Source organism: Stigmatopora nigra, chromosome 23 (genome assembly GCF_051989575.1).
Source record: "Stigmatopora nigra isolate UIUO_SnigA chromosome 23, RoL_Snig_1.1, whole genome shotgun sequence".
Lineage (NCBI taxonomy): Eukaryota > Metazoa > Chordata > Actinopteri > Syngnathiformes > Syngnathidae > Stigmatopora > Stigmatopora nigra.
The window spans coordinates 661,731-688,075 of NC_135530.1; the positions used below are offsets into that span (position 1 = coordinate 661,731).

At 47.6% G+C, this 26,345-nt stretch overlaps 4 protein-coding genes and 1 long non-coding RNA gene across 15 annotated transcripts in view; 3 read left to right on the plus strand and 2 right to left on the minus strand.

Annotated features, from left to right (window-relative positions):
* large1 (LARGE xylosyl- and glucuronyltransferase 1) overlaps positions 1-3,807 on the plus strand; it is a 39,490-nt gene extending 35,683 nt beyond the window's left edge. For both annotated transcript variants that reach the window (XM_077709196.1, XM_077709195.1), the window contains 7 exons: positions 1,073-1,198; positions 1,560-1,715; positions 1,882-2,039; positions 2,148-2,426; positions 2,512-2,658; positions 2,728-2,923; positions 3,287-3,807. In XM_077709196.1, the coding sequence (XP_077565322.1) occupies positions 1,073-1,198; positions 1,560-1,715; positions 1,882-2,039; positions 2,148-2,426; positions 2,512-2,658; positions 2,728-2,923; positions 3,287-3,484 (1,260 nt within the window). In that variant the 3' untranslated portion in view covers positions 3,485-3,807. The remainder of the gene's footprint in view (positions 1-1,072; positions 1,199-1,559; positions 1,716-1,881; positions 2,040-2,147; positions 2,427-2,511; positions 2,659-2,727; positions 2,924-3,286) is intronic.
* Positions 3,808-3,826: 19 nt separating this feature from the next.
* On the plus strand, positions 3,827-11,517 carry LOC144180998 (chloride anion exchanger-like). 4 transcript variants are annotated; one of them, XM_077709198.1, is made up of 21 exons: positions 3,827-4,343; positions 4,456-4,547; positions 5,477-5,529; positions 7,405-7,697; positions 7,772-7,911; positions 7,979-8,089; positions 8,180-8,340; positions 8,409-8,573; positions 8,654-8,806; positions 8,874-8,956; positions 9,039-9,186; positions 9,299-9,412; positions 9,475-9,552; positions 9,630-9,725; positions 9,806-9,912; positions 10,001-10,070; positions 10,153-10,341; positions 10,401-10,749; positions 10,820-10,965; positions 11,079-11,138; positions 11,256-11,517. In XM_077709198.1, exons 4-21 carry the CDS (start codon positions 7,570-7,572, stop codon positions 11,280-11,282), a joined length of 2,325 nt encoding a protein of 774 aa, XP_077565324.1. In that variant the 5' UTR covers positions 3,827-4,343; positions 4,456-4,547; positions 5,477-5,529; positions 7,405-7,569; the 3' UTR covers positions 11,283-11,517. The 4 variants fall into 4 exon arrangements, with proteins under 4 accessions (XP_077565324.1, XP_077565327.1, XP_077565323.1 ...); XM_077709201.1 differs by lacking the exon at positions 5,477-5,529 and having other exon boundaries at positions 10,401-10,622; positions 10,695-10,749; XM_077709197.1 differs by lacking the exon at positions 5,477-5,529.
* A 132-nt stretch (positions 11,518-11,649) lies between these two features.
* The window catches only part of LOC144181058 (uncharacterized), a 31,545-nt gene continuing 16,849 nt past the window's right edge, over positions 11,650-26,345 (plus strand). The window contains exons 1-4 of one of the 2 annotated variants that reach the window (XR_013324603.1): positions 11,650-11,862; positions 12,121-12,473; positions 15,034-15,143; positions 25,809-26,065. This is a non-coding gene — a long non-coding RNA (uncharacterized LOC144181058). Of the gene's footprint in view, positions 11,863-12,120; positions 12,474-14,229; positions 14,544-15,033; positions 15,144-25,808; positions 26,066-26,345 lie in introns of those variants that run through there. The other variant, XR_013324604.1, reaches the window with a different exon arrangement.
* Positions 11,889-13,741, minus strand: rad51ap1 (RAD51 associated protein 1). 3 transcript variants are annotated; one of them, XM_077709319.1, is made up of 10 exons: positions 13,672-13,719; positions 13,544-13,585; positions 13,420-13,469; positions 13,218-13,287; positions 13,053-13,171; positions 12,889-12,954; positions 12,729-12,818; positions 12,517-12,660; positions 12,355-12,450; positions 11,889-12,283 (listed from the first exon to the last, which is right to left on the minus strand). In XM_077709319.1, exons 2-10 carry the CDS (start codon positions 13,558-13,560, stop codon positions 12,135-12,137), a joined length of 801 nt encoding a protein of 266 aa, XP_077565445.1. In that variant the 5' UTR covers positions 13,561-13,585; positions 13,672-13,719; the 3' UTR covers positions 11,889-12,134. The 3 variants fall into 3 exon arrangements, with proteins under 3 accessions (XP_077565445.1, XP_077565444.1, XP_077565446.1); XM_077709318.1 differs by having other exon boundaries at positions 13,544-13,741; XM_077709320.1 differs by having other exon boundaries at positions 13,053-13,159; positions 13,544-13,740.
* Positions 15,424-26,199, minus strand: LOC144181054 (prickle-like protein 1). Of its 4 annotated transcripts, none has more exons than XM_077709311.1 (8): positions 26,035-26,199; positions 20,131-20,310; positions 19,419-19,532; positions 18,860-18,997; positions 18,156-18,359; positions 17,848-18,034; positions 16,898-17,776; positions 15,424-16,831 (listed from the first exon to the last, which is right to left on the minus strand). In XM_077709311.1, exons 2-8 carry the CDS (start codon positions 20,260-20,262, stop codon positions 16,065-16,067), a joined length of 2,421 nt encoding a protein of 806 aa, XP_077565437.1. In that variant the 5' UTR covers positions 20,263-20,310; positions 26,035-26,199; the 3' UTR covers positions 15,424-16,064. The 4 variants fall into 4 exon arrangements, with proteins under 4 accessions (XP_077565437.1, XP_077565439.1, XP_077565436.1 ...); XM_077709313.1 differs by lacking the exon at positions 26,035-26,199 and adding an exon at positions 25,651-25,831; XM_077709310.1 differs by lacking the exon at positions 26,035-26,199 and adding an exon at positions 21,497-21,746.

Genomic DNA, 26,345 nt, shown 5'->3' on the forward strand with positions numbered 1-26,345 from the left:
CTTTTGTTTGGCTTTAAAGACGGTCCAAGGACACACGTTTTTTGTTTGTCTTTTGGCTGGTTGTTCTTTCAAACGTCTTCAAAGGAGCCAAATGACCTTTTCCTGGCATATCTCGTTTCCCATCCTTTGTCCTTAAGACAGTGATTGCAAATTGTAAAAGTACATTTGCATCCATTTCCTAACGTTTTATATTTGAAAAAAGTTTATCCCTCATTGTATCATTTTTTCCGTTTTTTTTTTATGGCCAATACACAGCATTCTTAATCTTTTAAAAAAAGCATCTTGGCGCTCTAACGAAGCGGCGTTTACGGCTTTTGCTCACCTGAGCCAAGGCGCCCCCCCTCGCCGTTATTGGCGAAGCATTCAAAGCTCATCTTCACGTTTATGAGATTTTAATTAAAGCTTCATTAAGTAAAGTCCCGCAAGGTGCGCAGTTTGGGAAAGGAAAGGGGGGGGGGGTGTAGGGTATGTATAGGGGGGTGTTCCGGAATGAGTTTTGTCTTTCCATCTGCCTTCCCCCCCCTCCCCGTTACGGCGTCTCCGACGTTGCGTCGAGCCGTCTTTATCGCACCGTTTACCACGCGGTCATCCAGCTTTTATGCCTCCCATTAGACGTGGTGGCGCCATTTGGAAGATCTCCGGCGTCCTTTCATTTCAAATATGGAGAGATGTTGTGAATCATTTTTAATTTCCTTTTCTTTTATGAATTTGCCATACTTTACATTTACGGGAGCTAAAAAGAGAGAGATGTTGGATCTCTTGTTCATTTTCTATGGCGGAAAATAGAGAATGAATCCGAATTATGTGGATATTTGAAACACTCAATGTGGCAAAATACATTCCACCTCCCCATCTTGATTTAACATTTGAATTTGGGCATTGTTAACGTGGCCTTGTGTTAAATCTTGTTTTATTTCCATGGCTTGCTTTTGAGATTTTGACGAGAGCTCCCCCTGCAGGGATTTCTCTGGAAATGTCCTCCATGTTGTCTTTAGAAATGAGCTGTGATGGACAGTATTTGGCTTTTGAATGTCCTTAGCGTTAATTTTGAATACCCTGTGTTTGTTTTCAGGACATCTTTAATGCGGTGATCAAGCAGAACCCGTTCCTGGTCCACCAGATGCCTTGCTTCTGGAACGTCCAGTTATCCGACCACACGCGCTCCGAGAAATGCTACAAGGACGTTTCCGACCTCAAGGTGAGGAACAGCCGTAAATCATATAGAAAAAGAAGTCATTATAGAGCAGACGTGGAAAAACTTTTGGGCCACATTGACTTAAAAAATGTTACAGATGGGCGGGGTCAGCACAAGATAGGATACAACTAAAAAAGTGCATCCGTTAACAGTACATATGAAACCTAAACAGAAAAAAAGGACTAAAGTATTAACATACCCATCACTCATCATTCAAGTCAAAAGTATAAAGTACAAAGTAAAGCCAAAAGGAATGTATTGTGTTTGTGGTGCGTCTTATACTTGGCTCCGCCTCCTTGTCGGAAAAATACGCGACTTCTTTGTTAGAGTTTTGCGGTTTATTTATTTATTTTTTGTCCGGCAGGTCATCCACTGGAACTCCCCGAAGAAACTGCGTGTCAAGAACAAACACGTGGAGTTTTTCCGTAACCTGTACCTGACCTTCCTGGAATACGACGGCAACCTGCTGAGACGGGAATTGTTTGGCTGTCCCAGCGAGACCGATCACAATAGCGAGAACGTGAGTAGCCCTGTTGTGACGGAATTCCTCCGCCAGGACGGCCAAGTCACGTGGTGGCCATTCCTGGCTTTTTGGACATTAGACCCCAAATGTAGCCCCAATTCATCTCCCCTGACCCGGATCCATTCCCCCTGGCCCACAGCAAATGTTTGTTTTGATTGGACAGCTCCAGAAGACCCTCTCGGAGCTGGACGAAGACGACCCGTGCTACGAATTCCGCCGCGAGCGCTTTACCGTCCACAGAACGCACCTGTACTTCCTCCACTACGAGTACGAGGTCAACCCCGACGACGTGACGTTGGTGGCGCAGTTGTCCATGGACAGGTAAGACTTCCACGCCCCCGTCGTCGGGGTGACCGGACGTTTGGTCAAATGTACTTATGATATGAAACAGTACTACGATGTTAAACGGTGTTGGGTGTGTCGTCCCAGACTGCAGATGCTGGAGGCCATTTGCAAGCACTGGGAGGGCCCCATCAGCCTGGCGCTGTACCTGTCGGACGCCGAGGCGCAGCAGTTCCTGCGCTACGCCCAGGGCTCGGAGGTGCTGGTGAGCCGGGGCAACGTGGGCTACCACGTGGTCTACAAAGAGGGACAGTTCTACCCGGTCAACCTCTTGCGAAACGTGGCCATGCGCCACGTCAACACGCCGTACATGTTCCTCTCCGACATTGATTTCTTGCCCATGTACGGCCTCTACGAGTATCTCAGGTGAGTGCGGGAGTGCTCGCCGGGGGGTGCCGGAGCCTCTCCAGGCATCCGATTCCACGAAACGACCTTCTGGGCGCGTCGACAGGAAATCGGTCGTGCAACTGGACATGGCCAACGCCAAGAAAGCCCTGGTGGTGCCGGCGTTCGAGACCCTCCGTTACCGCCTGTCCTACCCCAAATCCAAAGCCGAGTTGCTTTCTCAGCTGGACATGGGGACCCTTTTTACCTTCAGGTAAAGCTCCGCCCAGTCCTGAGGTTCCCTCCACGGCGAGACTGAACTGTCTTTTGTCCGCTGGCACAGGTACCACGTGTGGACCAAAGGCCACGCCCCCACCAACTTTGCCAAATGGCGGACGGCCACCACGCCCTACCGGGTGGAGTGGGAGGCCGACTTTGAGCCCTACGTCATGGTGAGGCGGGACAGTCCCGAGTACGACCGCCGCTTTGTGGGCTTCGGCTGGAACAAGGTGGCGCACATCATGGAACTGGACGCGCAGGTGAGAAAGGCCGCCGCCCACCCTGAACTGTGTCAAAGTCTGGCCACCCCCCCTTTATCCAAGGAGCGGAGTTGAGCACCCCGGCTTTCCAAGCCATGTTTAGCATTGGATTTTAAAAATAATCAGTCAACTTAGCAACACCCATCCTTCCTTGCCTTAATGGGCCAATCAGGAAGTGTTTCCCACGAGCCTCCAAACACTTCATGTTGTATTTCCTTCCTGCTGTTTGTATACATTTAGTTGTTGTGAGTTTTTCTACAAACCAAAGACCTCAAGTGTCATATAAGTCTCCCTTTTTCTATACTTTGCCTTCAACCGATGCTAAAGTGTGTCTTTTTCCGTTTTTTTTTATTTTCTTGTCAGGAGTACGAATTTGTGGTCTTGCCCAACGCGTACATGATCCACATGCCGCACGCTCCCAGCTTCGACATCACCAAATTCCGCTCCAACAAGCAGTACCGGGTGTGCTTGAAGACCCTGAAGGAGGAGTTCCAGCAGAACATGTCGCGGCGCTACGGATTCGCCGCCCTCAAGTACATGACGGCCGACAACAACAGCTAGCCGCCGCGGGCCCTCGCCGCCACCGCCGACCCTGACGACCGCCTTTCCAGACTCGGTGAGCCATCGTCGGGCGGCGTGCGGACGGGGGCCGGAAAAAAGACGGTACTCGGACCTTCTTCTTCGCCGAAAGAAGAAAGAAAAACTCCATTTTCCAAAAAAATGGAGTAGAGTTTTGCGCCCCAAACGCCGCCTTTTGAGACTAGCCAAGCCAGCCGCGGGTTTGAATCCCAATCCGTCCCTGGCGTGCAATTCTTCTGGATCCCGTCCTCCTTTTTCCCCCTTTTTTGCCTCCAGTTTGACGATGGGCCACTTTTCTTCCCCCCCCCCCCCCCCCCCCCCCCCCCCCCCCAAATGAGGAGCGAGCGGAAATACCAGGACGGCCTTGGCATACGTGTCCGATTCTGCCTTGGTTTTTTTTTCATTTGAATCTCCAATCATGGTCTCTCTTCTTTTTTCTTTTGGAAGCACACTTTTTCTACCAGGTGGGATTTTGTCCGTCTTGGAATGGGACGCTTGTGAGACTAAACCTTTATTTTTTTTTCCCCCCGGCTCTCCAAAACAGAGCTGCCACGCGTGTGTCTGTGTACAGTATGTGGTGCGTTAGTGAGAAGCCATTTTGGATGTGGCTGGGGAGGGCTGACAGATGCTGCTGCTGCTGCTACCTGAATAAAACGGAAAAAAAATCTATATATATAAAATGATGTGTCTGTCGTGGCTTTCGTTTGGGGGACTTTTTTTCCCATTTGGCAGCCAGTGCAACTATTCTCTTTGGAATGTCCCCTGGAGACCTGTCCCTTCCCTTCCCTTCCTTTCCGTCCTCCAACTTCTTTTAACCGACTTCCCATCTGACTCTTTAAAGGTGAGCTTGACTTTCCTCACAAAATTGGCCAGTTGAATTCTCTTTGCACTTGTTTTCAGAGAAAATGACTGTCATTTTATAACAAATGAATGCATTTTTTCTTCCAAAACAGTTGATCTCAGCATCAAGCATTGTTCTCCAAACCCCGAAATGGCAGCAGGAACCAAATCACAACATTTAGATGTCCTTCAAGACCAGAAGAAAGTAAGTTTTACTTTCAGTACAAAGACACTTCACTTGACTAGATAGCAAAGTGGCGGGGGCCAAATGTGGCCCGCCGCATCATTTTGTGCGGCCCAGAAAAGTCAATCAAGAGTGCCGACTTTGTGTTTTAGGATCAAATTCAAATGAAGAGTATAGATGGATAGTACATTTCCTGATTTTTTCCCCTTTTAAATCAATCATTGTCATTTTTTATTCCTTTTTTTCAGTTTTTGTTAAAAAATATTTTGTAAAATCTAAAAATACTACCAAAAGTTGGCAAAAATTCTAGAATATAACAAAAAAAATGCTAATAGGTGTTCATCTTGTATATTGGGGAATACAAAAAGCGAATTCCCTGTTCATGAAACAGATGTTTTGGTGCAATTTTGCACACGATCCTCCCGATTACGAACGCAACTACGGAACTAAAACAAACCCTTTGTCCACTGGCCTTTAAAAAAAACAACAACAACAAGCGTACGTGTCGCGAGCTTTGCGCAAATCAGGCAAATTGCTTAACCATGCTGACAATCTGATCAACCTGAAATAATCTCATCGCGCCCTCCGTTACCACGGCGAACCTTCTCGTCCAAAGATTAAAAAAAAAAACACCCACTGAACTCTAAAGATTAAAAAAAAACACCCGACTCATTCCCCGCCGATTTTCGGACGAAGAAAGGCTCGACGGGTTGCCGACCGTTGTTCGAATCTTCATCTCTTGACATTTTTATCCCCTTTTTCTGACTTTTTGAATGAGCGAAATGGAACGTGGCCATGTCTCCCTCCTCCGGCGTGCACTTTGACCCCGAGGTCAGGCCTGGAAATCTGGCCAAGCGTACGGCGGTGGCGGGAACAATGTTTACTCTGTTGTGAAACGTGAGCGCCATGTCCGTCTGTTTTTCTTCCCCCCGTCTCTGTCCTTTTCCCAGAGGCCATCGGCGTCACCTGTCCTGCGGCGGCCAGGGGCGGAGCTTCCCCGGGGGTGAGTCCTTAAATGATTAATATCTAAATATCTCTTATGTTATCTCTCCGAAGACACTTTGTCCGTCGTGTTGATTAGCGTTTACTGCACCGTAAGCGTTAGGTCGAAAGCCCTCACGTGTCGGCGGACGGAACGTGCCGAGCGTGACACTCGGGGTTCCCGGGTTGATTCCCGCCCAGATATTGCTTGTCCTCGTGGTGTCCATTGGACGCTCGTTGTCACGTGCCCGAAAGACACGAAATGACAATTAATGATTTAAAAGGGGGAAAATCAGGAAATTTAATATACATCGATATCTATCACTTGAATTTGATCCTAAAACAGAAACTCATGATTTGACCAAACGGGCCGCACAAAATGACGCGGCGGGCCAGATTTGGCCCCCGGGCCTCCACTTTGACACCGGTGGTGTAAACGTTCGAAGTTTTGTTATCTTTGTGACGCATTTTGAAGTCACTATCTCATCAGCATGTCAGCTGGCCTTTAAAATCAATCATGTTTTTGTGCTGAAAAGCCTTTTCTAACTTGCCACTTGCTTTTTTCTTCTCTTTTTAAGAAGACCAGAAGCAGGCCAGAACTTCCCTTTTGGTTTATTATTGTTATATCGGGCGAGCCAATCCCGTTCCATGTTTAGTTTGAGCAGAGCCACCCCATTGGTCCCCATTCCAGGCCCACGTGAATCCCCATTGGGAATTCCCTCCATGCAAAAAACACATTGGCCAATGAACGGAGTACCCCAAGGCTCCGTCTCGAGTCCGTTTATTTTTGTAATTTATGGATAAAGACAGTTTTTAAATGGTTATCTTTGATCGGCCATTGTTTTTAAGCCCCCGTTGTACCATATTTCCACGTTGTAAATCTGGGCAAATATCCGTATTGTTGTTGACCTTTGTCAGAATTCCGGCCCCACACCCTGCTTAAAAAGCCACTTGATTTCCACCTCGGAACAATGGCCTGTCCTGTCTTACGCCGTCCCTCCTACGGGGGAGGAAAAGCCATCGCAGCCGCCGCCAAAGCCCACGCCAACACCGCCGCCGCCGCGGCGAGGAAGCTTTGGAGAGCCCTATCAGAGAGAGAGAGAGAGAGAGAGAGAGAGAGAGGTAGAGAACAATGGTCAAGGATAAGGCAGACGTCCCTACGTGAGGGAACCCGTGGCCGCTACTGTTAATAATTACAGTCCGGCCTCCGTGGCGTCATTGATCCATGGCCGCCGCCCAATTCTGGGGGAGGAGAAAAAGGCCTGCAAAAGGTTGGCATCTGGACCATTTGGGCAGGTGTGCCAAAATATACACACTGGACCACAATTTAGGCACTGGCACATTTTTTATTTTACTTTGCTTTTTTGGTGTGTTTTGGTCCAACTGGGATTTTTGGGGGGGTCGTTTCCCGAAGACAAAAAAAACAAACAGGTAAAACCGATGTTTTGATTCGCTCTTATTTGGCTAGAGGCGCTTCCTATTGTTGTGTTAGAGCAGGGGTAGGGAAGCTATGGCTCGGGAGTCGTATGTGGCTCTTTTCATTGGGCTCTTCTGCATGCATCTTCTCTCATTGATACTCATTGATTAGCAACAGTGAAATAATGTTTTCAAAAGAATTCAGACTTTTTTACTACTTTCAAAGTGGTGAAATGAATCATAAATGCTCACATTTTCATGTATTTTGACTCTTAAATTTGGATTGTCAAGGAATAGTGTTTGAAAATATCAATTGTTTATTTTTTTAGTATTCAGCAGGTCTTTGATTATTTGTGTCTTTGTTTTTATGTTTTAAGGGAGCTAAAGTAGGTCTTTTTTTTTTTTATTAGTAAATGAAGGTGCCTGTGTCTTTGATGAAGGCCCACCTTATTGAATTGCAATTGAATTTGAACCGTTGCAGGCCACGGCAGAAGGTCTTTTTAAAGGAAGCCCTCCTTCCTTCCTTCCCTCCTTCCCTCCTTCCTTCGCTTTCCTTCATCAAATCTGACGGCGTCCAGACCCGAGCTGGACCTCGGCGCCGTTTCAAAGGCGATCCGGCCCTTCTTCCAACTCGCCGCCGGTCGCCATGCAAGCGGGGGGCCAGCGCTACGCCGTGGCCCGCGACCTCTACTCGGAGGAGTCCTTCGCTCGGGACCACCACAAGGTTTACCGCCAGCGCAAGAGCACCTGGGACCACGTCAGACGATACCTCACGTGAGTTTCCCTTATCCCGGTCGCTCGTTTGTGGGGACAATAGCCGATGTTGTTGTTGTTTTGGTGGGTCGCAGGTGCGATGCCAGGCGTGCCAAAACGGCCCTTCTGTCCCTCCTGCCCATCATCGCTTGGTTCAAAATCTACCGGCTCAAAGAGTGGCTGCTGAGCGACGTGGTGTCGGGTGTCAGTACCGGACTGGTGGCGGTCCTGCAAGGTGGCTTTTGTGGGTTTTTTTTTTTAGGTTTTTGAGCCTGTTTCTAATGCGATTGGCTTCCTTCCAGGGTTAGCCTACTGTCTCCTGGCTTCGCTTCCGCCCTGGTACGGCCTCTTCTCCGCTTTCTTCCCCGTCGTCATCTATTTTTTCCTGGGGACGTCCAGACACATCTCTGTGGGTAAGGTGGTTTTTTTTTTTTTTTTTTCTCGGAAGGCAGTTTTAGTCTTGGTTTTTGTGGCCTTTTCACCCGGTGGCGTCTTCTTTTCAGGTCCCTTCCCGGTCCTGTGCCTGATGATCGGCTCGGTGGTCACCCGGGTGGTCCCGGACCAAGGCCCGCCCGCCAACTTGACGGCTCTGGAAGGACTCTCCCAGGACGAGCAGCGGGTTTTGGTGGCCTCGTCGCTGACCTTCCTGGTGGGAATGGTGCAGGTAAGGCGTCCTTTTTGGAAAAGGGGGCCCCGTCTTTGAGCCCATTTGACCTTTTTATATTCCGACAGCTGGCCATGGGCCTCCTTCAGGTGGGCTTCGTGGTCACCTACCTGTCGGACACGCTGGTTTCGGGCTTCACCACCGCCGCCGCCGTTCACATCTTGGTGTCCCAGTTGAAGTTCGTCCTGGGCCTGCAAGTCCCGGGAATGAGCGGACCGCTTTCCATCATTTACGTAAGTAAGCCGAGAGGGGCGGATCTCGCCATCGCCGCCGCCAGGCCCTCCCATTAATCCACCCCCCGGGCCTCGCACAGACCCTGAAGGCCATCTTGGAACAGATCAGCTCGGCCAACGTCTGCGACGTGATCGTCTCCGCCGTCATCGTGGTGGCGGTCTTTGCCGTCAAGGAGGTCAACGAGCGCTTCAAGGCCAAGTTGCCCGTCCCCATCCCCATCGAGGTCATCATGGTGAGACCAAGCGCTCGAAACGGACGTCCGCCGACCTTTTGACCTTCTTTTGGTCTCCCTTCCCCAGACGGTGGTGGCCTGCAGCGTTTCTTACGCCTTTGACTTCAGGACAAAGTATGGCGTTGGCGTCGTGGGTCACATTCCCCAGGGGTGAGACCATAGGGTTTGTTTTTGGGGTGTAAATCCATTTACGGGTGAACAAAGCTAGTCTTGTGACTGTCTCTTTCGGCAGGTACGAGCCCCCCGTGGCCCCGGACCTGGAAATTATGCGGGAAACGGCGGTTGAAGCCTTTCCCATGGCCGTGGTGGGTTTTGCCGTGGCCTTCTCCGTGGCCAAAGTTTATTCGGTCAAGCACGACTACACCATCGATGGAAATCAGGTTGGAGTTCCACTTCTTCACTGCGATCCACATTATAGGCTTCAGTCTATGCAACTGTATTTCCTGAAAAGCATAAAAAACTCATCTTGTTGTACTTTTTTGTTTGTTCCAGGAGCTGATTGCTTTCGGCGCCAGCAACATGGTGGGCGCCTCTTTTAAATCCTTCGCCGCCAGCACGGCTCTTTCCAGAAGTGCCGTGCAGGAAAGTACTGGAGGAAAAACACAGGTGAGGCCCCCCAAAAAACCCACTCAAACCCCTATTTGAAAACTCGACAATTCCTGTTCCAGATCGCCGGTTTGATCTCGGCCATCGTGGTGATGATCGTCACCCTCTCCGTGGGCTTCCTCCTGGATCCTCTCCCCAAGGTGGGCTTTTTCCTTGGACCGTCCCCCCCCTCCACCCAGACCGACCGGCCCACCCATTTTCTCTGCCTTCCTTCCAGTCCGTACTGGGCGCGGTGGTCATCGTCAACCTGAAGGGGATGCTGGCTCAATTCCGAGAGGTGCCTTACCTGTGGAGGCGGGACAAGCCGGACTGCGTAAGTCACCGAGACGGTCATTTTTGACATTAAAGCAGCCTGCCTGCCAACCAACCCGAGTTTGACATCCCTTATTCCAGGTGGTGTGGGTGGGCACCTGCCTGGCCGCCATTTTCCTGGGCCTGGACCTGGGTCTGGCGGCGGGCCTGGCCGTGGAGCTCCTGAGCGTGGTCCTGCGAGCGCAATTGTCAGTGCGGTTGCGCCGATAGAATTTGCGGCCGCGTACCAACCAACCGGCTTATGCCCCGCTTGCCTTGCCGTTTTTCCCACGGCAGCCCCCGTTGCAGCGTGCTGGCCAACATTCGCGGCACCGACATCTACAAGGACAGGAAGGACTACGTGGACGTGAGTGGGCCGGCACGTCGTTTGACCTTTGACATTCCCACCGCCAAAAGTCTTCACGTCACAGTCGATTTGTCCATTTCAGATCTACGAGCCGGAAGGAGTGAAGATCTTCCGCATCCCTTCGCCGCTCTTCTTTGCCAACATCGAGTTCTTTAGGAACAAGCTGGTGGAAGCCGTGGGATTCAATCCCTCCAGGATCCTCCGGAAGCGAAATAAAGCCTTGCGACGGCTCCGCAGACTGGTGAAGAAAGGTTATCTCCGATGGACGTCGGTAAGCCAACGCCGACGGGGACCAAGCGGACCTCGCCGTTAACCGTTTTCCCGTTTCAGAACTGCTTCCTGAACACCTCGCTGGGCTCCCCTCCGGAGTCGTCGCCGGAAGCGGAGAGCCACGACCAAGACCTGGACTGGGACCACGTGGCCTCCCACCTGGACTGGAAGGCGGAGCTTCCCGCAGACATCGTAGTCCCGCCGGTGGACCTGCACAGCCTGGTGCTGGACTTTTCCGCCGTCTCCTTTTTGGACGTCTCAGCTCTCAAGGGCCTTCAAGCGGTCGGTGCTCACCACTGCGGACCACCTCACCATCTAACATTTACCCTAATTACTCTGTTTTTTTTCCCGCAGGCACTTAAAGAGTTCACCCGAATCCAAGTGGACGTCTACGTTGTGGCCTGCGACGGTGGGTGACCCATCATTGGCGAGCAATCCGGCGCTTTATTTTATTTATTGCAAACCGTGTGTGTTGGTAGGCCACATCCTGGACAAATTGCACCAGTGTGGCTTCTTTGACGACGAGGTGACGGCGTCCATCTTCTTCCTGACTCTGCACGACGCCGTGCTGCACATCTTGGACAAACATCCCGAGAACTTGCAGAAAAAGGCCGGCTACGACAAGGTACGGTCACCGAATCCCAATGAGCCACCACAACACTACTGAATTTTGACAGTTTTACAGTTTTTTTACAGTTCCTCACAGCTACACTAACAGCTGCGTATCTTGTTTTGCAGATTTTGACGACAGTGACGGTGCATCATCCTGCAGGAGGTCTAAGGAGCAGAGATAGATATGCAAGTATATTTTGATATATAATAAACATGTCCCTCTCATGCCAGAAAAAAATGTATACTTTTAATATTCACTTTGCATGATGTGCCGATGGTTAAAATCATGATTTTTGTCAACAGGCACCGGATCCAGAAACCAAGTTGTAACTTCCAAGCAATCGCTTGTGAAAGAAAATCACCAAGACCAAAGGATGTTTGTTTAAAAAAAAATATCTATACATATATTTCTATTGTTATTCTTTCTAAATCAGCTTTCTGTAGGCGTTTCATGATATGCTAAGAAATCATTGGATGTATTTTTGTGCATAGATTCATGCACGTGTTGCGCTGGATTTTTTAATGCTTTATAGTTCTATATTTTGGGGGATAACAATAAATTAAGTTATGCGGACCTCCTGACTTTGGAATGGTAGTTTCATCGTCTTGTTGTTCCCACTTTGGCCTCTGGGTGGCACGCGTGCGCCCAAGCCCGTTAGTACGTTTGTAAAAGAGTAGAAGAATGTCCAGCATTTGTTTGGTCATTTTCTTTCGGACAAACGAAAACAAAACAATTCGAAATGGATCGTAAATGGGCTTAAAATGATTCATTTGAAAGCGGAAAACTGAACAGTAAGATGCTAATTCAATATTTACTGAAGCGTTCATGTTTGGGACCGCTAGAGAGCGCTACAAGGGCACATGTGTTTGTAATGAAGGCAACAAAAGCTGCAAGATGGACATTCAAAACGTGAGTAATGCAAACATTTTAAGGCTTATGGCTTTTATTTTTCACATTATGAACAGGTACAAATATACATCTTTAAATGAATATTTACAAACATTTCCCCTGAAAAAAAATGGCACTTGGGCTTACTTAGGTGGTGGAATTGTTGGGGTGGCTTTACATTTTAAGGGTTTATGGCTTATTTTTCACATTTTGAACAGGTCCAACTAAAAATGTTGTCTTTACATGAATACTTACAAACGGTTCCCTTCAAAAAAACAGCCACCTGGGCTTACTTAGGTGGTGGAAGTGTTGCGGTGCAAAGGCTTGACTCTGACGCGTCGGGACAGTCCCAAACGAAGACCCTGAGCAGTTGGAGACTTGTCGGCGGCGCCGTCTCTGCCGCTCGGAGCTGGGGATGGGGATGGACTATTCCCCACTTGACCTGTGTGGTAAAGTGGAAATTTCAGAAGACAAAAGGCCTTGAAAGTTTGCTGGACTTCCAACTGTGGCTACCTGGTGGGTTCCATCTGGGCATCCTGACCACTGGCTGGCTGGAAGAGGCAGCGGGATCCATTGGCGGGGGGATTCTCGGCGACGCCACAACAGTTGCTGAAATGAGCGTTAAAGTGACGGTAAGTGGAAAAATTCCTTCTTTATAGCGGCCGGACGACAAACCTGTCTTGGGCTTGGCTTTCAACTCGGGTGGCCCATTTTCCTTCTTGACAGGCTTGCACTGTTTGCGGCTGACTTTCTTGCGCGGTTTCTTCTTCACCATAAACTCCTCGTCGTCACTGTCGGCCGGCAGCTCGCTCTCCGATTCTGAAACGGCGGCGTTTAGCTCAGGCGAATTTGTCCCAAGGTAAAAAAAGATGCTGGGGAGGGTCTACCTGTGGTCGAAATGAACAAATAGGCATCGCGAGAGGGTTGCCTTTGTTTTTTGACGATGACGGGACTGGAGCAGGAGATTTCATCTAAGCCTGACGTAAACAAAAAAAAGTCGAAATGAGTGACCATTGTTTTCTGGCCAATGAAAGACGACACTCTTACCCAATAGCGATGAGTCCACGCTGCAGTTGGAGTGGTGTGGGTAAACAGGGTTTAGGTTTTCAGCAACTGGTGGGGAAACAAAATGGACTTTGTAAAATAAATACATATAACAAAGAGCACCTCCCACATCCTCAAAAAAAAACTCTTATTGTATTTGACCTTACGTTGACTGGCAGGAGTTGTTGTATTTGTCTCCGTGCAAGCAAGCATAGACAGCGAAATGGCCGCCTGCAGGTCCCGGCTCAGTGCCGTTTCTTCAAGATTTTCAATTCTGCAAATGATGCTACGCGTTGTATATTATTGTGATTATTATTATGATTCCAAATTACCTGGTTGTCTTTGGGCTTGCCGCGTTTTTGGCTTTCTTGCCAGGTGGGGGCTTCGCACAGGCAAAGTCATCTAATATCAAGAATACTGCATTACAAGTTATGTCCACACGGGGGAATTTAATTCCCAAATAAAAACTACGTAGCATCAACGTTGCCGTTCTTTGAAAATTAAGGCTGCCCAGAAAACCCCAATAAAACTCACCGTCGTTGTCAATTTCCCTGACTTCGCTATAATCGATTACCTTAGTCTTCCTGTGAGTGACGAAAAACTCACGTTAATTGGCAAAGTCGGCAATCTGCTAGAATCACTGAGCGAGTTGACAAACCTGGCTGGTCGGTCCATTTTCCCCACAAGGTCGAAGAGTAGGCTATAAAACGTTGCGATAAGATGACAATAAGACGTTCAGTCAAGCATTAATGCGGCTAAAGTACTTTAAAGGAGTACTTGACGCACTTTGCTGTTCATCTTATTTCGAGCCTCCCCGCCTGAACAGCAGAAGTGACGTAACGTCACATCCGATCAGTTGGCGCCTAAAGTATTAATACTTCGCCGTGTTCAGAATGTTTGTTATACATTTCTTTATTCATCTGTTAGACATATATTTCTGAGAAAATTGGGCATACAGAAAGTCAATTTTTATCTTTATACGTCGAAGCAAAAAAATTCGAATATGCTGTGAGGAAATGGCTCATTTGCTAATTTAGATACCAAACAACAACAAAATATTAAAATTTAAAATTAATATTTGCATAAGCGCGAAAATCATTGTTAAAATTCTCAAATGTGTGGTTTTAATGTTTTTTGCGCGTGTGTTTTTGTTTGTTTGTTTTCGTACGTCACCAAAAGTCGCCTGAGAGTACAATTCCCACGTGCGAAAGAGCGAAAACGTTTCCGTCGCTTTTGGGTGAGGAAATGGCTCACTTGGCAATGTAGATACTAAACAACAACAAAAAATTAACATTTAAACTTAATATTTGTACAAGCACGAAAATAATTGTTCAGATTCTCAAATGTGTGGTTTTAATGGTTTTTTTGTATTCGTTTGTTCGTGTTTGACGTCAGCACATGTCACTCGAGAGGAAGTGATGTACAATTCCTCACGTGCGAAAGAGCGAAAAAGTTTGCGTCGCTTTTGGGTGAGGGTATCATCAATTATTGAAAACATTGACCAAAAAAGTGCATTTTTTTCGCTGTCTCGGGGATGAAAAACCGACTTTCTGGAGAATTCTGACTCCGATTGATCGCTCCATCCCCAAAACTACTCGGCTGAACTTCCTCGCTGGACCGCCCCAAAACCATCCCGTTTTGTTTTCAACAAGACAAAAGTACGTCACATTCCTGACTCTTTCCTCTTCTTTGATGCTCAGCGGCAATCCTTTTCTTTTGGGAGCTTTGGGCAAAACCGTAATTAGCCAGATAATAAGATGGCATCTTTGGGTGGAGTCAAAACATTGCAACACAAAACACATTGCTACCTAAATCCGTCCGTGTCACGCACATTCTCCACGTAATACATCGCGTATTTAAGATTCGAATGTAAATACGAATAATATCCCCATTTTGGGCCAGTTTGTCCGTTTCTGAAAATTTGACTCACTAGTTTTCCCAGGTCCAATTGCGCACCACTGGGGGGCGCTTTTTCCCCACAGTGCTCTCCAGTGCACGGGTCTGTATACACAATTTATACCTATACTATTATTACAAGGTCCCTAAAGATGTCTAACTTATTTAGAACTTAGTAAATAACAGCTCTAGCTAGGTTGCTAAGTAGTAACAAATACCCAAAATGGACACTAATTCTTTCCTCTCTTGCAGGAGAATGACATAACTGATGTCGAAAAGAGGAGCTGTTGACAAATATGGCCAAAGAAAAGAATGGCAAAGCCCAGGAAAAGGAAGACATTCTTGCAATACGTCTACATCGGGTGAGTCTTTGGACTATTCATATTTTTATGACTATCAATATTAAGTCAGAAGCAATCAACATAAAAGATAAAGCTGAGCTAGGGCATTCAATAAATAGGGTCAATTTATGAAATAACAAGGCTATAATCTCACCATTTTTCAAAAAGGATATTGTGTCATTTGATGACGATATCAGAGTTGTAATTTGACGTCTCGGGGATAAAGAGGTAAGTCAAAACATCTTAAATGTAATATAACGTACGCAAACGTAAAATTCTAAGCGTCCAGCCACAAAGCAAGTGCATTGCAAAAGTATTTTATTACAAGCATCTTTACATTTTTATCCGTAAAACTGGGTGTGACACAAGTGTATTGGATATTTGGATTTAATATAGACATTTAATATAGACGTCATAAACGGTGGTGTTCAATGTTACTAAAGTGCCAGCAACTTTTTGGTTCCCTGTCCTTATTTCAAATAACTTTTTGCGTTCATCACACTTCAAAAGCGTTTACCCAGCAACATTAAAATCTTAATTTAGTATTTACAGTAGATTTTTTTTGTCCGTTAAATTATTTGGCTCCGCCTATGTCGTTTTAACCTTCTCAAATACATTGATTTAAAAAAAAAAAGCCATTTTCTCACTCAAACTGCCCGGAATAAATGAATTTACATCTTTTTTTCTTATAAATGAATTTTTTATTATATTTAAGACTCTTTCCATAGTTGGATTAAGCGTACATCGAATGGCGGCCGCGTTTTGGCGTTCTCGATGATACGTTGGGACTGACCTTAACGTCCCTAAAAGTTGCAGTTCGTCCGTCTGTTGTGTTGACGTAATATCTTAATAAATTACATGACTTTAAGCTCAGTAACGTGGCATTAAGCCGTTTGCTAACGGTACAAAACTGTCTGTCGTAGTTTTGGTGAAAATTCCGCTTCAGGAGATGATGCAGTTTTTAGATCGACGGCTTTTTCTTCCACCCGTCTTTGGCTCGTAGTTTTGGGGCGGGAAAGCAATCACCCTGGGGTAGTCCTCCACGTAGAGGCGTCCCACGGCTCGGGGTTGCGGGATGGGCTGGCCCAGGAAGTAGCCTTCCTCCTCCGAGTCCGAAGACGAAGAGCAAGTGGAACACCACTCGTCTTCGTCTTTGTAGAGAGCCGTAAAACGCTCGGACGGGAGATCTCCCCGCGCAGGGCCCCCTCGTTGGCGAGGGTCCGCCGCGTTCTGCCGGTACGGCGGCGGCGCGTTCAGGGCCAGGTCCGAATGGCTTTTGCGGGACCGGTGGCGCCTACCGCGGCCGGGCCGCTGACCCGTCTCCCCGACGGCGTCGTAGCGTGCAAAAGCTCTCCGTTGTGGCCTCTCGCTCATGGGGCGCTTCCGAAAATCCCCTTGGAAGCCCCCCCGGTGGCCGTTGTCCACCGTGTCTTCCGTGAACTTGACCATCTGAGGGGGCCTGGACTGGGACTTGCTCCTCCTCAGGGCCGGCGGTGGCTCGGCACGGCCGTACAGAGACGCCAGTCCTCCGTCTTGTGCGCTCTGTCTTTCCGCTTGCGCCGAGTCGGGAGACTGACTGCGGCGGAGGTGAGACGGATGAAAGGACCGGACGTCACCGGTCTTTTTGCAACCTTCTACGGAAGGTTGACGCATGGCGTGAAGGGAATAGACCGTGGTTCCTTCCCTGCCGTCCCCGTCGACGGACGCGCCTGCGGAGGAAGAACACGGAGGGTTTCCACACGGTGAAAAGGAAAAATGATAAGATTTTTCGTTACCGGTGATGTTGGACAGCGCCAAAGAGTCGTCCGAGTCTCCCATGCGTTGTTGCCCCGCCTTCCTCAGCTCGTCGGCAATGCATTCCAGAGTATCTTGGTACCACTGCCTGTTCTCCGGCCACGCTTTGCCCGCCGCCGCCGCCACCGCCGATTCTTGATCCAATTCCAGCTCTTGGATCTTTCTGGCGGAGGCGGGGCCCGGGTGACTCCCGTAGGCCGAGTCTCCCAAGCCGTCCTGAGATTGGGCCCGGCACATTTCCGGGAGATGTTTCTGGCCGGGCGCTCCGGGACCCGGGCTGGCTCGGGAACGCTCGGAGCTTTGGCTCCGCGTCAGTGCCGTCGGCTCGTCCGGTTTCAGCCAGGGGTCGGAAAGGCTTAGCGGACGATTAGCGTCGTCTTTTAGGGACGCCTGTTGAATCTGTTGCAAAAGTCCCCGGTCCCCAAACTTGAGCAAGAGCTGCGTCATGTAGTCGTCGTGCTGCGCCCACTCCTCGGGGTGTTCCTCTCTAGCCGCCTCCGGCTCTTCGCCATCCCTCCAGAAGCCTTCCCGGGGGTCCAGTCCGAGGCGGGAGAGCTCCCGGCCCACGGCCTCGGCGTCGAGGACTTGGCAGCCTCGCCATTGCTCGGTGGGTCTGCTACTCTTTCCCACGCGGACGCTGCGGCGAGATTCGCGAGAACGGGCCGACTGGAAGGCGGAGTCGGACGAGTCGGAGGCCTGGGGGTCCTCCCCCTGGCTGCAGGCCTTGGAACAGTAGATGTGGCCTTGCTTGGGTAGGAAGGGACAGCCCAGCAAGGACGTCTTACAATGGCCGCAACAGAAGCACTCGTCCGTGGCGTGCCAGTGTCCGCCTTCGTAGGTCATTTGCGCGTGGTCCACTCCTGCGAATCGGGCAGACGGACTTAGCGGCGGCCGTTCCGGGTCTTCGGAACCCATCCGGAGGAGCGCTTACCGATATTTTGGCCGCAGGCCTCGCAGTACTCTGCGTACAGCGACTCGAAACAGCCGCAGCAGTAGGGGCGTCCGTCTTTCATGATGTAGCGTTGGCCGCCTAGCATGGCGCCGCACTCAAAGCAGGCAAAGTGCTTCATGTGCCAATGTCGCCCTTCCGCTTCCGTACACTCGTCTGAGAATATAATCTGAAAGAGATGGATTAGGATTGGGATTCAATGTTGTTGCTACCATGATTTGTTTCAGTGAAAGCGATGTGTCTATGGAAGTTTATTGAGTGTGTTTACCAAATATGACATTGAGACTTACCTCGTCACAAGAGGAGCATCTCGGCTTCATGGTTTCCGCGTGATGTCTGCCGCAGAGGATCTTGCCGTTGTGGTAGAAGTAGATGAGATCCACCAGCAGCTCTCGACAGGTGGCGCACGCAAAGCACGCCGGGTGCCAGCACGGCGTCGGTCCGGCCCGCGAAGCAAAAATGGCCATCTCCCCGCCATTGATGCCACCTCCACACTGCCAAGAATAGAGTCATGAGGCATTGAAGTTCCTCACAAATAGTCAGATGGGCCTAAAAAAGCTTGTTTATGTTGGATTTGATTTCAACGTTGGCCCTTCTCCGTCCGTTCTGGCAAAGATAATCAAGTGGGGCCTCCTCGCACGTCTTTATTTAACCCGCAAGCGCGAGAAGGGGATAGCGTGCCCAGCTGTTTGCTATTATTACCAAAGCGGACAGGCTCGTGTTTGTCCCTGAGAAGAACAGAAAGTGGAACCTCGGGATTTGTGTGGGAACACGTGTGCATTCCTAGGTGGAGGTTGAAGTATACCACCACCACCACCACCACAACCACAATGCTCACAACAAAGTGCTCTTTCCATTGCGGATTAGCACGTGCCTTTGTCAGATGTTGTGTTGTTGTTGTTAGCATCTATGTTTGGGGAAGTTTTCCGGTATGAAAAGCATTGAGTCTTAATCCTGTGAATCTTGTGATGTTGATGTTTGTGGCGCCACCTACGTTTTGGCATCGAGTGTGTTGTAGAGCTCGGGGCAGGATCTTGGGCGTTCCCCTCCCGAGCGCCTCTCGTTTCCGCTGGGCGCCAAACATGTCAAGCTCCCTGTTTTCCTCCTCCGTTAGCGATTGGCAGTAGCGCACCTAATCAAAACAAAGCCGTTACGGTCAAGATGGCAAGAATATAGAAAACAAGCTAACGTAAACTCCTATCAGTGCGGATCTCAACTTGTTTAACATTACCTCGGGTTTTAATCATCCGTTTGTTTTTCTTAACAACAGAAAACAAAAACTTTCTCTGTCGCCGTGAGCAGATTTGTTTGATTTTGTTCGTCACGACAACTCCGTCTTAAGCAAATAGTATGCTAATGTGACCGAGGCTAGTTTTTTTTTCAGCTAAGCTATGCTAACGCGGCGGTCGGTAAGCAGGTTGCTAGGCAAGGTGGTCCGTGGAGTGCTAGGATAGCTGTTATTCTAGCATGCTAATCTGAAACTCGTGTTTTTGGAAAGTTACTGAGATGAAAACGGTAAACAAACCCCTTGTAAACTCCGTCACCCCCGTTACCTCGTTGTCGTGAGGCGGCAGTTGGTAGAGCAGCTGTCTGATGCGGTTCTTCTCGCCAGAACTGTTGACGTACGGCACCTTGTCTTCGGGCAGGTAGGAAAAATACATCTGGACCTTGAAATCAAGAACAATGCGTCAACTTAAATTGCCTTGGCTAGGTGACTTTGCGCAATGAATGAGGCCATGTATGGAATCAATAGAGAATGACTGCTACTGTGTGGCCCTCTTTTTTTTGGTGGATTCATTGACCCAACATGTCGATCTGAATCCCGTCACAGGCGAGCGACTGTGAAAGTCTCTAGACGTTGCGGAGAGTCGTGTTTGCTTAACCCATTTCCCTCTAAAAGTCCAACATGTTTATGTATTTTGCGCATTGGGAGGGCTGGAAAGGCCAAGTTTTAGACCTTGACGACGTGTATGTGAAAGATTGGAATAATTCATCGTAAACATCTAGGTGTGTCAAAGTGGCGGCCCGGGGGCCAAATCTGGCCCGTCGTGTCATTTTGTGCGGCCCGGGAAAGTCAATCATTCTGTTTTAGGATCAAATTAAAATGAATGTTTTTAGGTCAAAAATCAAAAACGGAATATTCAGGGCTTTTAATCCATTTATTTTGGCCTACGTTGCGCAGCTCAATGCTTTGCATTTGAATTTTTATAGAAACTCCATCCGTTCTTGTTTGGTTTTGGCTTCAAATAGGTTTGAAGTGTTTACCTGCTCAGGTCTAAGTCCCGGAGGAACCCAGGTGTACTCTTCTAGCGCGCAGCCAGAGTCGTCGTCCGAGGTGGAGCTTCTCTGGAAGCTCACGGGCGCTTTGCCCTTCCTCCCAGCGGGAATGGACTCCATCTCCGTTCCTCCACGGGAAGGACGCTCCGGGACCCTCGCGTGCGGACGCTAGCGGTTAGGGAAAGAAAAAAAAGCCAGTTAGAAAAAACAAAAAGCCCGTTTTTTTTGGCCCGTCGAGCCATTAGTGTCGCGCGAGGCCTTTCATGCTTGATGAGAAATGAAAACAAGGAGGCACTCCACTCGATGTGTCATGGAAAAATCCAAGCAGGCTTTTCCATTAAGACCAAAGCATTGCACGTCATGCCAGAAACTCCAGACATTTTAGGACATTTTCATGGACGGACGGGACAGCTTTAAAGAGTGAGGCGGACTTGGGTAACAGCTGTTGCCAGCCTGTAAACATCTGTTGCTTTCCAGCTTGTAAGAACACGTAAGCCTGCCGTGGCCCCGATCATTGCAGCCGTCCCGCCGCTTTTTGTGCATAAGAGATGGGCCCTAGCATTAGCATTTGTAGCATTAGCATACAGTTCCATCAAGGACAGACAAAGGAGCAAATGTTTTTGCATAAAAGTCACCGAGGAGTAATGAGAATGTCACTTTGTTCTTTTGGGCCTAATCCATCAACTTTTATGGGCCCCCCCTAGATAGTGTTATCAGGGAGAGAATTCTTATGCCGCCCACGTTAAAGACCGCTTAGCAAAAACATTCACACTTAAACCATTAGTTTTTAGAGGACTACATAGTTGACTGGATATACTCTGTGTGTGTATGCTTATACTTGGATTAGGCTTTTTTTAACTATGTCATATTTAATTGAGCAGATGCTAACTGACTAATTTTGTAGATTTTGAGCAGTACCTCATAAAGGAGACAAATGTTCATGTTAATTATAATTCATGGTAAACCATAAATAAAAACATACAAAAAAACACATGCTAGAATACACATTCAAATACCCGCCAGGTAAAGGGCTAGTATACAAATATGCATTTTGTTTTGAGTAAAAATTAAGTTTTGCTAAAGTTTAATCACAATAATTTAGACAATGTTCACTTAGAGCTGTTTTTGTTTTTCACCGTTTAAAGTATTTTTGTTCTTCTAAAAAAACAGTAAACATTTTTCCTTTCAGTTTTTTTTTCCAGACTTTTTGCTGAAGAAAAACATAAAATAGTGGATTTTAAAGACCGAGGTCATCGCTTATTCACGTTTTTTAAACAACCAAATGGGTGACACGGGTAGCAACGGGGATCACTTAAAACCGCTCGAGCAGTGAGTTAAAAACCTCCTATCTTACCTCTAGAAAAAGCATCTTATCTACCTGCTGACTTTCACTGGCGCTAATCCAACAGAGTCACATGGCGTTGACGTCTTTTCCCCGAACCAAAACGTCTCCAAACCTTGATCAGAATCTGGTGGATCTCCTCATGGAGCCCAGAATGCCTCTCTAGTGTGGAGAGAGCCAAGAGATGGAGGTGGGTGGCTTGCAACGCCCCCCCACCTCCTGCGTTCCTCCTCCTCCCCCTCCAAAGTGACACCCTGCCCCCCTCGGCAACTTGACTGAATGTTAATGCCAACCCCGACGACACTGTAATTGTCATCCACTTTAACCCTTTACGGCAGGGTTAGATAACCTATGGCTCAGGAGCCATATGTGGCTCTTTGGATGGGTGTACGTATATGGCTCTCCGCCAACCTGTGTGGTAAAATATGGCTGGTGACTGACCACATCCTCAAGCCACCAAAAGTCATTGAGGTTTAAAAAAGTGGGGCTTTTGTGACACGTTGTGTCATTTGTGGGTGACTTATTTGGACAAGGTCGCCGCCATCTGTCATTGTAGCCGGCCTGAAAAGCCGCAATCAGTGAAAAAACGCCCCGGGATGAAAAATTAGTTTACCCCATTGTCCGTGGGGGGGACAAAGACGGCTCCTCTGCCCCTGACAACCGGGGCTAAGTGACTTAACGTTCAGGCCGTTTGTCACATGACACATTAGCCCAATGGCTAATGCTTTGCTCTGTCCGGATGGGAATTTCAGAAAGTCTCTCTCTATCCGTTTCATATTGAAACGGGCCTTGACCCCCCCAGGGCCGTAGACGCTAGCTGCGATCCTTCCAACAGACCCGGATATCGCCTCAATTGGCATCTTCTCGGGTTGCCAGGGCTAATATTCCGCCACATCCCATCTAGCTGAGTCGTCATCAAAGCCAATGCTGAGCTATGCCGACCGTGTGACTTCAACGCCTTTGGGACAATGAAAGCGCCCCGTAAAAGTGTCGTAAAATGCAGGAAATGGCCAAGTGACCTTCGGAAGAGGTTGGGAAGCGCTGCTTCTCGTTAGCATCATTGCGCGTTTTGCGGGGAAATCGTTTTCTTATGTCTGCGTTGCCAGATCTTTACCCTACGATACTTTGATTTTAAGCTAACAGAATCTTGCAACATGATGGCTAGGCATTTGATTCTAAAATGATTTGACTGTTTTTCAATAGAACAGTCCCGTAATTCGTGAATTAATAATAATATTACAACAAATTGTCCTCTACGTTCTTTTTGTTGCTAGTTTAGCTTGTGTACAGTTAACAGGGAGTGCTAATTTGCTAACTATTCTAGCCTAAAGATATACAGTACAAATGGGTTCATTGGTTTTCATTTGGTATCCGCACAAGTCCTCAATCCGGTCCAAAATGATTGTTCCGACTTATCGTTTCTAGTCTTTAGGAACTCTCTGAAAACATTGAAGTCTAATCTGCAACAGATGGCACGACCAATCGGAGAGGAAGTGCTTTTAAGGCAGGATTTGTAGCTTTCGGAACCAAATGACGTCGTTTCAGACAACCAAAGTGGTAATAGCGCTCCCTGTGGTTCCTCGAGGTACTCTCAGGACGGACTTGGACCTCTAAGTTCCTCCCCAAGTTCTAAATGAAGCAAAATCCACGCCGCGTATGAGAAACAATGTAGAAACACGCCCACACATGTCGCATTTCACGGTCGGCTGGTTGAAGATAATGAAGGCCTTGGTTGGCAGCTTAGCGTCTGCTTTTTTCAGGTCAATAGTGTAAACACAACAGACACTTTTAAGTACCTCATTAATGCAAAGGGCAATTGAAAGCTAAAAGAAGAGACAAATGGATCTGCTCGCACTGTAACCTTGACGACACTCCAATTACAAGCTCGGAAAGCCCCCCCCGAGCTCTTTTGCGCTAATAGCCATGCGCCGTCCTCTGTTTTAGAAGAAATACAGTGGAGACGATGACGTTTTCATTAGTCATCGCAATTCTAAACTAAACGCAAGCAGATTTCATGCAAAAGTCCACCGCGGCGGAATATGTAAACAATCGAGCTAACGGACTCTTTTCAAGGGCGCGGCTAAAGCTAGCTTGGCGCGATTTTCAAGTTCGATTTATTCAAACCTCTAAAATTTTACTTGTCTTTATGAATTCGACAATTCAGACATCTAAAATGAGAAAATCACAAGTTAAGAGTCCGATAAATGTTGACTTGAAATCTCAAGTTAGCATGACGACATCAAAAATGCTAAAAATAGACCCTTTGACCAAAAACTAGGCCCTCTTAAAACAGTAAACACTTTCATAGCAAACTATTCTTACATCTCTATCATTAAATCAATGATTAACGGGTATGAAATTAAGATTTGAAGCTTTAAAGAAATACAATGACTTCGCATTTTAGCTAGACGATGCGTTTTCATCCCATTGTTAGCTAACACAAAACTAAGCTAAAGTGAAGGCCACATTATCAGATTATGAGAGCTGCATTTTTTTTTCTCCAGTGGACTTTCCTGTATGTGGGTGGTCGCCTAAGCAGGAATAATTACGCCTCCCTTGCAAGCGCGATGCTATCTATGCTATTAGACCAACAAGCCTTTTAATTATTATCATCTAATAATCATTGCCTTTTTTTTCAAGTCTGCGTGGCTGGAGGAGACTGTCTGGGAAGTTTGTTTCTGTCTTTAATCATCATCAAATAGGAGCCGTGTGTACACGTAATTAAGTCACTCTCATAGTCGTTATTCAAAGTGGCTTTGGACCTCAAAACAGACCATAATGTCAGTCTAGTGGCTAGGCCTCGTAACCGCCGGAGCCAAAAGATTGGCATTAACGGTCAGAGGTGGAATGGCGTGAAACCAGAAGCGGAATTTGCGGTGAATTTGAGTTTCTAGATCGGCGCTAGCTAACATTTTCTAGTCTTGTCTTTTTGGGACAAGACTTTGGTCATTCCTGCGGCAGATTTGTTCAATTTCCCCAAAAATCTGCTCCCCATTTAAACTGAAAAGACTTTTGTTCCCAATGGCCTGGTCCTCATTATTAAGTCTTGTGTTTTCTTTGCATGCTAAGCTAACCCGTAAGACGACAGCATTTTTTAATGTTTTGCGATGATTTCCACATCCCGGCCAGCGCTGGATTGCGATTGACACGCATGTATTGCTCACATTCATGTTTGTCTTTGTCATTAGCTCAATTTGTTTGATGTGATTCCAAATGTATGGCGTGCGCTTGGAAACGTGGGACGGCCTCATCCCATAAATCATCCGTCAAGCCAGCTGCAAAACACTCAAAGTCATTAGCAACATTCCGTGCGCTGGAAACGTAAGCGTTTAAGCTCCCATTCCTGTCAAAAGTGCATTTCGGGATGCTTGCTTGTTCGTGCATCATGGTTTTCGATTGACTCAACCAGTTAGTGGACAGGGTGTCCAAGTGGCGGCCCGGGGGCCAAATTTGGCCCGCCTTAACACTTTGTATGGCCCGGGAAAGTCAATGATGTCGACTCTGTTTTAGGATCAAATTAAAATGATAGATATAGATGTATATTCAATTTCCTGATTTTTATCCCCCTTTTTAAATCAATAATTGCATTTTTTAAATCAATTTTTCTGTGTTTTTAGGTCAAAAAAAATCTTGCAAAATCTAAAAATGTAAACCAAGTATTAGATAAATGATTTTCTCTTACTAAGAAAAAAAAGCTCAAATAATCTATGAAAAATTTGAATATTTAGGCCTTTCAATCCAGTTCCTTTAATCCGTTTTAAAAAAAATCTAAATATTATATCTAAAATAGCCTGGCCCACTATTATTTTATTTTATCTGCTCCCCAATATCGTTATTTTGGAGTGCCGATTTCTTCTGAAACTAATGATGTTAACATATATATATATATCTTGTCATATTTGTAAACAGAGGCTAGGTGCTTTTTTCCCCTCGCTTTAGCATTACTAGTTTGATATTTTTAGCTACCACCTGCTCTTTTTGCCGAAAAAAAAAGCTACGAGGCATGTCCCCTTGAGAAAAAAAATGGCTGACCGATTAACAGAGACACTGGCATTAAACACAAACGCCACACACACACACACACACGCAGACCGATACATACTCATTAACAAAGGCAAAGCATTGCTGAGGGCCCCCCACGAAGGGGGATCCACACACACACACACCTCAGCCAGGCGCCGTGGTCACCTGATCCTCCCACTTGACTTGACTGATCCCCAATCAGCCACCAAAAAAAATGTATACGATCGCTGTGGGTGGGATAAGAAAACAATCCACTTTCCATCTAAGCGTTCATCCTTTTTTTTTGTTGTCTTTCTCACAGATCATTTGGCGTTCCGGAGCGCTTCTTGACAGTCCGTCTCTGGAAAGACCGGAAAAGTCCGCCAAAGTGACAAGCACCAGCTGAGTCGGCACATCTGGAAAGCAACTCTAGCACCCCCCATCCCTCCCTCCGCTGGGAGAAGCCCTTATCTGGGCCGAAATACCTTGACGACGTCAGCAGACCCGACCGACCGAGTGGGAATGTTTGGAAAAAAGTTGGAACTCACCCCAGTGGCAGCAGAATGGAGCTTTCTTTGGGTAGGTTATTCCCTTTCTTTTAAAGGCTAAACTAAGCGAACTATAAAGTCAACACTGTGTAGAGTCATCTTTGGTTTTGAGTCAGAGAGAGAGAGAGAGAGTGACCGGGAGTGAGCGGTCGCTGCGCAGCTCTGGCACCGATTTAGAGAGTGGTGGAACGATATTAGCCGAGCTGCATGTCTATTGGCTTGGGGGAAAAAAAAAACTAAGCAACCCTCCCTCTTTCTATACTCCTGCTCCTCCTCCTCCCCTCCTCTGCTTTCACACGCCGGCTCTCCTC

Excerpts from the sequence above, each read along its gene's own strand:
- LOC144180998 (XM_077709198.1), top strand. The coding sequence starts at position 7,570 with ATGCAAGCGGGGGGCCAGCGCTACGCCGTGGCCCGCGACCTCTACTCG. Across the intron at positions 10,750-10,819 it reads CTACGTTGTGGCCTGCGACG|GCCACATCCTGGACAAATTG; the intron begins GTGGGTGACCCA and ends GTGTGTTGGTAG. Across the intron at positions 11,139-11,255 it reads TAAGGAGCAGAGATAGATAT|GCACCGGATCCAGAAACCAA; the intron begins GCAAGTATATTT and ends TTTTGTCAACAG.
- rad51ap1 (XM_077709318.1), bottom strand. Across the intron at positions 12,819-12,888 it reads CGTGGACTCATCGCTATTGG|GCTTAGATGAAATCTCCTGC; the intron begins GTAAGAGTGTCG and ends TGTTTACGTCAG. Across the intron at positions 12,661-12,728 it reads TTTGTTCATTTCGACCACAG|AATCGGAGAGCGAGCTGCCG; the intron begins GTAGACCCTCCC and ends CCGCCGTTTCAG.
- LOC144181054 (XM_077709310.1), bottom strand. Across the intron at positions 18,998-19,418 it reads TGCCGCCTCACGACAACGAG|GTGCGCTACTGCCAATCGCT; the intron begins GTAACGGGGGTG and ends TGTTTTGATTAG. Across the intron at positions 18,360-18,859 it reads AACACACTCGATGCCAAAAC|TGTGGAGGTGGCATCAATGG; the intron begins GTAGGTGGCGCC and ends TATTCTTGGCAG.